This window comes from Hyperolius riggenbachi, chromosome 1 (genome assembly GCF_040937935.1).
Source record: "Hyperolius riggenbachi isolate aHypRig1 chromosome 1, aHypRig1.pri, whole genome shotgun sequence".
In the NCBI taxonomy this organism is placed as follows: Eukaryota; Metazoa; Chordata; class Amphibia; order Anura; family Hyperoliidae; genus Hyperolius; species Hyperolius riggenbachi.
Window position 1 is genome coordinate 229,745,313 of NC_090646.1, and position 11,761 is coordinate 229,757,073.

Sequence of the window (11,761 nt, forward strand, 5' to 3'; positions counted from 1 at the left end):
CATTCCAAATGTAGCTAAAAGCTACACACAATGAATTAAAGCTTTTGCCTCTGATATTTGACATGAAAAGTAAGAAAATGTTTACACAGCTGCTTAGACATTATTTGTACATTGTCATTTTAGAACACTTGGGTATTGATAGTGATCCTTTAATCACCTCATTGGTACCGATATACTAAGACGTCAGGAAATAAAGAAAACACGAGATGGAGGAGCAGGGCACATGAGTAAAGGTTTCGACTGTAACCCTTTAGATGTGAACAGGGAAAGACTAATACAGAGAATCAAAGGGACTAGAGGTGGCATGTAGATCTAAAAAGATGCCGGGGATGCCTTTTACTCTCTTACACTGTCGGCAGGGCCGGTGTTAGACTTTTTGCTGCCTGAGGCAAACTTGTGAGGATGCGCCCGACATTTTCCACTTAGGTAAGCTTAAAGGCAAGCTGCCACGAAAATCATAACATTTTAAATACATGCAAACCCATACAAATATGAATTACATTTCTTCCAGAGTAAAATGAGACGGATATTACTCTTCTCCTATGTTTCTGTCACTTACAGTAGGTAATAGAAATCTGAAAGAACCGACAGATTTTGGACTAGTCCATTTCTTCATGGGGGATTCTCAGGGTTTTTGTTATTTTCAAAAGCACGTAGTAAATGGCAGTTGCTCTGTCCAACTTCCAAAAATGTGCAGCCAGCAGGGCGGCTGGTCAGCATTTTTGTAGAAATCCTTTTCAGGTAGTGATAAAGGCCATGCTCAGAACCTCCCATGACAAGATGGACTAGCCCAAAACCTGTCTGTTCTGTCAGATTTCTACAACCTAATAATGTAATGTATTAGGTTGTAGAATGTAATGTAATGCTGGGAATACACGGTACGTTTCTGAGCCATTAAGGTGGCTCGATTGATAATTTCCGACATGTCCGATCTCCTGCCCGGTCGATTCCCTGCTCGATTTCGCATAGGGAACAATGGTAAAATATAAGAAAAACGAGGAGTGAAAGATAAGTGAATCGAGCGCGAAAATCGATCGGGCGCGAAATTAAGCGTAAAAGTCGAACCATGTATTCCCAGCATGAGTGACAGCAACATAGGAGAAAAGGTTATTTATGGCTCGTTTTACTCTGGAAGAAACGCTTCTTATTTGTATTTTTTTACATGTATTTTAAATGTTACACTTTTTCGAAATAGTGGTCCTTTAAAGTGTACCAGAAACGATAAGTATAAAAAAAAATTATACATACCTGGGGCTGCCTTCAGGCTAATCTGTCCCTTGCTGTCCTCCTCCGCTGCCTGCATCGTCCACTAAGCGGCTCAGTCATTTCTGGCAGTCGGGGCCAGTCGTCACAGGTGCAGTCCAGCCGTGCGCTCCTCTGTCATGCTCCTACGGTCAGGAGCATTCTGGGATGTGCAGTAGTACTGCGCAGGCACAGAACGCTCCCAGTGACGGGGTGCACGCGGCTGGGCATGCACAGTACACCCCAATTCCTGGAGTTCATGGGGCATTTAGTAGAAGATCCAGGCAGGGGAGGAGGATGGCGAGGGACCAGTTAGCCTTACCTGGGAAGCCCCAGGTATGTATGATTTTTTTTTTTTAAATCATCTCAGGTTAACTTTAAGTACAACTCCTGTGAGAAAGCAGTCCCTTATGGCAATTCACAGGAGATATTTTGTTTTGGATAACTGATCTAATCTCCGATTTTAAACAAACTGTCAATAATAAGACCAGTGTGGACAAATTTGTTTTCATATCACATGACCAAACAAAGACCTTTGTCAGTTTTTAGTAGTAGACATAGGCTAGACTGCATTTTAATTCCTCTATTAAATGTTGAAAATGCATAGAGCCTCACCCCGTTCTGTTCCTGCTACCCCACTACTTACTTTTATCTTTTTTTCCCATTAGTCTGCTTGTTAGGACTTAAGTAAATGGATAGCAACCAAATGCAATATGCAACCACGATGTATCCCATGTTTCTCTTGTATACTGTAATTGAAGCTACACAACACATTCCAGAAATGTTGTGCGGTGACAGATATATTATGGAGAAGAATGAGGTAACAACATAACTGATCTGGCTCTTATTTTCTTTAATCTAAAAAAGCCTTTGCACAATCATCCAGCAGAATAGCCTTTCATGTGGGAGAGCCTATTTCCAGTTCATGTGGTCAGACCACCATTACTGAGGTTTGGAGCGGATTCCTTGTTACTCCCATTGTTGTTTGACTTATAATAATCGTGTTTCTGGAATTTTTCGGCGCCCACGTACAACAGGTGCTTTTGCTTCTTTTAACATCAATGAGTCTGTGAACTACCGTCTCCACAGAGGATTATGGAGATTTATTCTTGCTTTATCTGCCCTGGCTAGTCTTTAGCAATATGTCATGGGACAGCATTAAAATATTTTGCATGATTACTGCATTTTTGTGTATGTGTGTTTTTACTGAAATATCATTTTCACTTTTTCTATTAAATGTGACCTACAGCCCTGTGATTATCTGGGAAACGGCAACACACACCATACCTCTTCTAATTATCGCCAGAATTAAACACATCCTGGTTACTCTGTTGGGTATTAACCTTACTAGCCATGCACCCTGGGTAAGAAGGATGCACATACTGAACCTATTGGCCAACTTTAATAGGAAACCGTTGCAGCAAATTTTATGTAAATGTTTGAATATTCATGGTTAAAGCAAGCCTGTTTTAAAATGAGGTGGCTATTGGGATTGCCAGCAGGCAGCTTGAGGTACAGTTACCACTTGCCGAAATGGCTTCCCCATGTTTATTTCATTCTTCCAAAAATGAAAGCCCTGTGCACATGCTAGATAAAACTCATCCGAGGTGCCCAATAACAACTGCCTCTGCTGAGAATCCAGCATGTCTACAAGCAGCCCCTGACCCACTCGGCCATTGATCCGCTTGGTGGACCGATTTGGGCAAGCAATGGCCGAGATCATTGTCCTCTCCAATCACCCAGCTGGCATTTGCCTTCACTCCTGCATAACTCTGTCAGTCCTCGACATCCCCCCAACCAACCCTCATTGCAACAGAACAAGTTGCTACCCTGCAGGCTAGCGATCCATCTGTACAACCTCTTTCCCGCAATGTCGTCCAAAGGACCAGGTCCCGATCCCCGCCAGCCAACGTGCATCTAGCATGTCTATGGGCCTTATGGTGAGAGACACACTCACACACAGCTGTGCTCAAGCCTAATCATTGGCCAAGAACCACCAGGACACATAGTGTTGCGTACGTATTGTCACGTCGCCGGTGAGTTGGGTGCTGGGAGAGCGAATGACTCCTCTCCCTGCTGCCGCAAAACTCCCCGGGAGGGAGATGTAATTCAGGGTCTGGCAGCTGCCGGAGCCCCTTACGCGCTCCGCACAGCATAACATTGCTGCTATGGGGCGCCAAATCCACCTGCTTTGCATTGCGTTTTGCACAGTTACAGAGTGGTGACAGCAGTGGGGCACCTGTTGTTAATATTAGTCAGCTCCTATACAGACCTTGAATGTATCTGTTCCCAACACCCAGATGTGTTTTTCCCAGCCACAGAAAGTTTCACATGCTACAGTCCCATTGCAGTTAAGCTGCAGAGAAACTGTCATTTAGAAGCCAGATTTTTTTAACCCTTACCATGAGTAAAAAGAAAAAATGAACACATCCTAGTTCTAAGTAAGACAGTGGGCTTGATTCACAAAGCGGTGCTAACTGTTAGCATGCCTGTAAAAAAAAACCCTTAGCACGTCTAAAACAGCTTTTCGCGCGCAAAACTTTATGCACGTAAAACTTTACGTGCGCAGGGCGCTCCACGCGAAGTACCCATTAAAGCCTATGGGACTAAGCGTGCGCATAGGACTTTGCGCGTGTAAAATTTTGCGAGCAAAACTGCGCGCGATCTGATTGAGAAATCCGGTGCTAACCTACTTAGTAGGTTAGCACTGCTTTGTGAATCAAGCCCAGTGTGTATCTCATCTTGTCACACATCACTTCAGGTACCCTTTAAAGTACGAGTGCATAACAGATTGATAATGTATATACAAGTTACTGATCTTCTCCAATCATTTGGTAATGCACTGATATGTGCAGTGAGTGTACTCCTGGAGTGTTTTAAATGAATGATAATTAAGTTTTATTTTGTTTTGGGATAATTAAATCTTTTATAACCAAGTGGTTTCGTGCCGCTCATATCTCCTTTTATCAGGCACATTCTTGTGTGCTCTTTCTAAATGAGTAACTGCTTAAATACTTACCTGTATGTTTCCTTTTTCTCTTGCAGTGCTGAAGACTATGACTTTATTTCAGGAACTCGGATGCGTAGACTGGCTCGAGAGGGACAGAATCCACCAGATGGCTTCATGGCACCAAAAGCTTGGGCTGTACTGAAAGAGTATTACCAGTCTCTGGAAAAGGCATAAAGTGTTCTGATTCTCCGTCTTTTGTTCAACCTTGAATGGATCTTGATGATGCTTCTTGCTGTTGCCAGATTTCGTGTTTCTTAAGACCAGCATTTGTACATCTTTACTCTATGCTTGGCTTTTAGATTAAGGTTCTCTGTAAGCACCTTTCTGATATCATGTTTTTAAGTCAGACTGTTTGTTTTCTAATGCTAAAACTCTTGGTTTCCTATCACTGTCTGCAGTCTCTCTCGCTATGGGTCGCTGGCGACTAGCATTGCAACACGTGGATGTCCTTTACTTGCAGATTATAGGAAGGTAGACAAGTCCAAATAAACCTAACCGGTGCTTCTCCATTCCTTCTCAGCATAGTCTTCAATATGATTCACCAGTGTAATTTTCCAAATGCAGCACAGGTCAAAGTATTTGTTACCTATATTTAGCACACATGTTCATATATACCACAAAGAAGATTTTATGATTGTGTGACTACAACTTCATATCTTCAGCAAATATGAAGTACAAACACAATTCAAAGTTCTGCTCCTGTCATTGACTGTGGAACCTTTCTGGCCCTTGTAATAGACCTGTCCTTTTGGCTACTTTTAACAAGAGCTTATTGGGCCTCTCTCATGGTGTCTGTCCTCGTCATGCTTCCTTCTGTCTCAGCAATAAAGCAATCTAATGGTTGCCAGTGCCTGTGACTCCTTACACGATAGATACATTCAGCATAGGCTGGACATGCCTTATTGGAGCGCCTGTATTTACCAAGTGTAATAGAAGTGGACAGAACATTGCCTAAGGAGTACTTCTCACTTGCGTTTTCTATAGATGCAAGAAGAACCTTATGGATGACCATTGTCAATGTGTCAATGTCTGCTATGCTGAATGGATCTGTCCTGCATGTCATAGATCTATAATGGTGCATACAAAGCCCTTTGTATCAGTATTAACTTGACTGAACCATTCTATTCCCCTTAAAATAAATGTGTTCTATGTCCAGTTAGTGTAAAATACATTTGAGTCATATAAAAGAAGCGCTAATCTAATCCTGGATTAAATATCTTAAAAACTGATATCTACCACTGTGGCAGCAGCTAGCAGAGTACAGCCAAGGGTTTAGAGTCACTGGCCATATCTGGCTGACACTTGGCATCCAACTTATTTAGGAAAATGAGTGCTAAACAATTTCAGTTAGAATGGGATCTTATAAAATGTCTCCTTTGTTTATGTAACATGTGTCTCCCCTTTTCCCAGCTCTACCCGTCCTGGGAGAAAGGAGAATACAGAATTATTCTTCCTGTATGCATTCTGAGCTTGTGTACATGGAGTATGTTGGCTAAAGAGTGGCACTAGCACTGCTGTACATTAAGTTTAATCTGGATACTATTCACAGGTCTTTTCATGTGATCATAATGCAAGGTCCTGTATTATTAGTATTCTTGTTTTTGATTGTCACAGCTCAAATGTGTTGGTTCCACAAGACAGCCAACCTGTTCCCGTTACCTTTAAAAGGGAGCTCCAGCCAAAGCTAGAGAAAAGAGAGACTCTAGCAGGTTGTTAAAGCCCACTGTGTCCCCATTTGGAAAGATTACTCTTTACTTCCTGCTTTTCTCATAGGTCCCCCTAAGAAGAGTATTAGAGGAAATCTTCCCAGTGTAAAATCTTTCCTCTCCCTGATTTACATTCTTAAATATATCACTGGTGGTTACAGGTGATCTGTACGGAATGTTAATTACTGAGAGTTCTATGCACAGAGGGAGATACTGCTTGCTTGGCAGTTGGAAAAAAGCTGTTCTTTCCCACAATGCAACGAGGTTCACAGACCGCAAACTGCCAGAACCTTGATCATGACATCACACTGTGGGAGGGGATTCAACACAACATCAACCATACAGACCCTCCTGATGATCTATTTGAAAAAAGGTAAATATTTCTTGTGGAAAGAGGGATTCAGCTACTGATTGGGATGAAGTTCAATCCTGGGTTAAAGTTCCTCTTTAAATTATCCCTAATCCTTTTGTTAACCCCATCCTTTCCGATCCTTTCCCTAATACAGACACTCTTCTAGTATGGTCATATGACACCTCACTAACGCCCCCTAACTTTAGCCCTCTCTATTTTTATTAACCCTAACCCATTGTCATTGTTTTTAATAACCTCTAACTCCTATCAGCACTGAGACTACTACCATTTGTGTTCCTATCAGTCACTGAAATGACATGACAACTAGTTATAAAGGCTCTGAGACTCCCAGCTTTAATACGTTTTTGCCCGATAGGGAACTCCTTGTTCTGAATGCCATTCATTCAGTCACAATGTTTAAAGGCAAAAAGACAGACATACTGTTTATATAAAGGTTGATTTAATAAGTTTGGAGAGCCCTAGAGAAAATAACTTATATAGAGAATTTCAGCTTCAGTATCAGATTAATAAATTGCAATGGGTGCCAAAAGTCTGTACGTCTCTCCTGAACCACATCAGGACATAGAGAGGATTGCAGTATGGTTACCAAATTATCAGTTGTGTGGCTGCTGTCCGGTACTCATGACATTTATACAAAAAAGTCTAGATTTTCTACATTACTGATATGTTTCAGTATTCTGCAACCTTAAACCTTGTACACAGGCTAGACAAAATTAATCGCTCCATCGCAACCCCCCCCCCCCCCCCTTTTCCCCCAGTAACAAATCACGTAGCTAGCCCAGAGGCTAGCAAAGCATCTGTACAGCATCAGCCCTGTACTGTTGATCGAGGTAAAAGGAACGTGTGTTTAAGGCTTTGATGAATCAATCCCATTATCTTCATATACTTGTTGTTTCTTGATTTTCTCTTGTTATGATAGCTTCTCAGCCATTGCCTTTATTACTTTAAGAACTCATTAGAATGTTAGGTACTCTTATGTACTCTTATTTCCTACATAAGCTATGTGTACAATACCTCATTCCTTTGTCACAGGGTTTCTTCTGTAGTGATGGTGACAGCGGGGTAAACCAGTTAGGTTCTCTTTGAAAGAGACTGATGTGACCGTCACAGTAACCTTTACAAGGCATCGTTCACAATGGCATATTTTATAAGATGTGTGTATTTAAGGGATGTGTTTAGGCTGAAACCCAGTAGTGTGCCTTCCTCTAACAGTGAAATCTAGCATATTTTCAAGATTGTCCTTCAGCCCCATTATATACTGTACAGTGATTAAATTATACATTAGATGGAAATGGTGACAGCAGTACCACATTATCTTTTTTTTCGGGGGGGGGGGGGGGGCATTGAAAATGGCTAGTTCTGCATGGTTTTCTTTGTCTGAGGCCCTACAAAGGCATCAACTTCGATCAGTTTTATCGGAATGTTCCCCTGTGGCTGATTACTGTATATTCTGGCATATAAGTCTACTTTTTAACCCTTAAAAATCTTCTGAAAAGTCGGGGGTCTTCTTATACACTGGGTGTCTTTGATGCTGGGTGATACATGATTATCAGGTGCTGGAGATTCGGTGGTCGTCACATATGCAGGGGGAGAGCTCATCGCTCATGCTGCAAGGTCTGGGATACCCAGGGTATGGAAGAAAGAGATCTCGCTGTGCCCATAAAACACGCCTCTTCCACCTGTCTGGTCCCACCCTATCCTGTTACTGCCTCTCAGATCTCGCTACTGAGGACTGTAGTGAAGCAGCTCAGGCAAGGCCACGGGTGAAAGAGGCGTGTTTTATGGGCACAGTGCAAACTATTCTGCCATACTGCTCTGATAAATATGGAGACGGGGATAGAGACCGGGGATAGCTGACCAATGCACTAGGAGGCAGGTGGAGCTGACCAGTCTGCTTATGGAGAGTGAGAGTTGACCAATCCAAGCAGTCTATCACCTGTATGCTGTTATATACTGGGTACCAAATACAGTACAGCACAAGTATCTGTTCATACACTGCACCAGTATGTGTTTTTAAAAAATGTTTCATTTGGTGTGCGTTGGAAGAGGGGTATTCTTATGCCGCGAGTTTATCCCAAACTCTATATTTTAACTGGAAAAGTTGGGGGGGGGGGGGGCGTCTTATATGCCGGAATATATGGTATTTATTTTTTAAATCCGAATGCTAGAAGATGATTGAACTTTGATAATTGATTCAGCAGGGAATTTGCTTGATTTAATTCAAACAATGAAAAACACTTGCCGATGTATACATGTGTGGCCACCTTAGTAGTCAGAAGAAAGTCACTGAATTCTGTAGTGACTCAAATGGTGCCATGAATTCAGAACTTGCATCCACCCACCAGCTGTGTAAGACAGGCAGTAGGTGAGACACCTCTGCTCAGGGGTGTAACAGGGGGCAGCCCCTACAACTGCAGAGAGGCCCAGAGCTCTGTGATGGGACCCACCAACTACAAACCTCCCCCCCTCCTCCACAGGTCCCTTCTTCAGATCAGGTGTATTTTTGGGCTGTGGGTGTGAGGATTATGATGTCCACATGAGCCTTTTATGAGCCTTGTAAGATGGGCCCCCCAGGCTGTGAGGGTCACCAGGTGCAGGCAAGGCAAGGGGTGTAAACATTGGGGAGCCCCTTGATTTGCGGTTCCTGCCTCTGCTCCAATAACCTGGCATATAAAGGGGAGTTCTGAAAAGCAGCAAATGCTGGACATCTCACATCTGCCATTCTGGTCTGAGGGTTTAACATAAAGTATTTAAATTTAGATATATATTTTACTGAAGATTAAAGTCATGTCATTGCGCCTAACTTATTTTCACCATGTAAGATTTATGTTCTCATCATTTTTTAGAGATTTATTTATACTTTTTAACTGCTCTTCAAAAATCAGTTTTATATTCATCTATTTTTTTTTTCATATATAATTAGCATGCTTTTCATCATTCTATAAAATCTTCCTTATGGTCTGTATAAATACTGTTTTAATAAAATATAAACTATCTGTGCTGTTTCAGTCTCTGAAGTATTATGTCATACTCGTCCATTGCTTCTGCTGTATTTGCTGACAGAACCTGTTTTCAGAGGAAAGAAAGCTTCCATGCTGAGGCCCATCTCCACACAGGAGTCTGTATATATGTTTGATACTGGTAGGCAGTGATATACTAATTCCAAACAGCAGCTTGAAATTGTGCCACTCACATGTATCAGATGCTGCTTTTGATGGGTCTATGGCCAAGCTGCATACATTTACATTAGCTCACACATCCCATTGACCATTCCCTACCAGGGGCAGATAAAAATGGCACAGGACAAATGGCGCTGCCATATACGGGAATAGTACAAGCCATAATTAGCAGGAAGAAGGTTCAATTATGGCGCGTGATAAATAGCAGGCGTTTGGTGCCCCACTATTTATCATGGCACCATAATTTAATCTCCTTGCCGCAAATCATGGCTTGTACTATTGCTGCCTATGATGGCAGGGAGTAGGTGGAGTCAGGGTTTAGTGTAGAGGGAGGGGTTCAGTGTGTGAGCAGAGCAGGCAAGGGGTTTGTATACATTACCTAGTCCCCTGATGATCGCGCGCCTCCTCTCCAATTTCTTGTTAGTTTGAATGAGTCTGGCAGCCAATCACCGTGCAGCTTCAGTCCCCGCATGGTGATTGGCTGGGGTGCAGGACTCTTGCAAACTAAACAAGCAGTGGAGAGAAGACGCACAGTGGCGGAGTGGTTAGCGCTCTCGCCTTGCAGCGCTGGGGTCCCTGGTTCAAATCCCAGCCAGGTCAACATCTGGAAGGAGTTTGTATGTTCTTCCCGTCTCTGCGTGGGCTTCCTCTAGGCACTCCCAATTTCCTCCCACATCCCAAAAAGCATACAAATAAGTTAATTGGCTTCCCCCTAAATTGGCCCTAGACTATGATACGTATACTACACGATACATACATAGACATATGACTATGGTAGGGATTAGATTGTGAGCCCCTCTGAGGCAAAGTTAGTTATTAGACAATATACTTTGTACAGCGCTCTGTACATGTTGTTGCACATGAAGCCACATGTGCAACAATCACTAAATCACACTCCTCTCAGGAACACTATTATATGATTATGATACAGATGCAGAGAATTTAACAGCAGACTTTACAAAATCTATCCAGTTCTTTATTTGCTGGATCATTATAATCTTCCCACTAGGGATACTTTGTTAGCTCTGGAGAGATCTCAGTATTTCCCCCCCCCCCCCCCCCCCCCCCCCCCCCCCCCCTTGGTGATAAAGTGATAAAAAATGCCCTTTAAGCCACCAATAAGCAATACTTTTGACAGTACTTATTGTGCCACTTTTTGGTATTTTTTAAATTTCAGGAAAAAACTTGATTGAATTGATTAGGGCCATGGGCCCAATTCCATCTACTCTTCCTCTGAAGTTTTCTCCTAGGAGATCATTTTTCATCTCCTGTATAAAATAAGTTTTCAGCACTTTGCTATTGAAAATACTAAAAAGTAGGTGAAGAAGTAGGTAAAAGTATTGTCTTGGTTCTTGATGGCTTGAAAGGCATTTTATTGAAAAGCTGCGGAAATATCTCCTGGGAGAAAATGTTGGAGAGAAAGTGAATTAGATCAGTCTGTGTGACTAGAAAATGTTCAAAAGAAAAGGGAAGGCTGAGAGAGGAGTTTCCCTCAGAACTAGACACATGAAACATGCTATGTTTTGTAATGTCTTCTGCATACTACATGTAAACTATATGATGCCAAAGGAAATTGGTTGGCTTTGTACAAAATAATCAAACTGAATGAGAAGCCACTTTTTTCAATTGATTGTTATTACATTAAGTGTTTAATATTGACAATGTTGTCTAATCTGTTAGTAATGTGTTATAGTGTATTATCCCTTTATGGACCTATTCCTTTACAATCTCCCATCTCAGGTATGCAGTGATGTTGTTCTCCGAAGACAATCCATGAGTTTTATTATTTGATGCAAGCTGTTTTACAATGGGAATAAAGGGGACACGAGGTGAGAGGGATATGGAGGCTGCCATGTTGATTTCCTTTTAAACAATGTAAGCTGCCTGGCTGTCCCCTGATCCTGTGTCTCGATTACATTTAGCTATAGACCCTGAATGAACATTCAGATCACATGCTCTGACTGAAATCTGACTGGATTTGCCATATGCTTGTTTCAGGTTTGTGACTCAGACATTACTGATGCCAGAAGATCAACAGGATAGCTAGGCAGCTGGTATTGTTTAAAAGGAAATACATATGGCAGCCTTCATATCACACTCACCTCAGATTCCCTTTAAAGTGAACCAGAGATGAAGCACCCTCATGTATTTTACCATATATATCAGTGGGAACATTAGAGAAAACACCTACTCTGCTCTCCGTTTCATCCTTCACTGCTCAGCCTGCTTGTTATCAGCCCTGATAAAATTC

At 42.1% G+C, this 11,761-nt stretch overlaps 1 protein-coding gene across 1 annotated transcript in view; it reads left to right on the top strand.

Moving 5' to 3' along the window:
• The window catches only part of PAPSS1 (3'-phosphoadenosine 5'-phosphosulfate synthase 1), a 167,974-nt gene extending 163,512 nt beyond the window's left edge, over positions 1 to 4,462 (top strand). Inside the window, exon 12 of the mRNA XM_068231236.1 lies at positions 4,288 to 4,462. Within this exon, the coding sequence (XP_068087337.1) occupies positions 4,288 to 4,426 (139 nt within the window). The 3' untranslated portion in view covers positions 4,427 to 4,462. The remainder of the gene's footprint in view (positions 1 to 4,287) is intronic.
• The last annotated feature ends 7,299 nt before the right edge of the window (positions 4,463 to 11,761 follow it).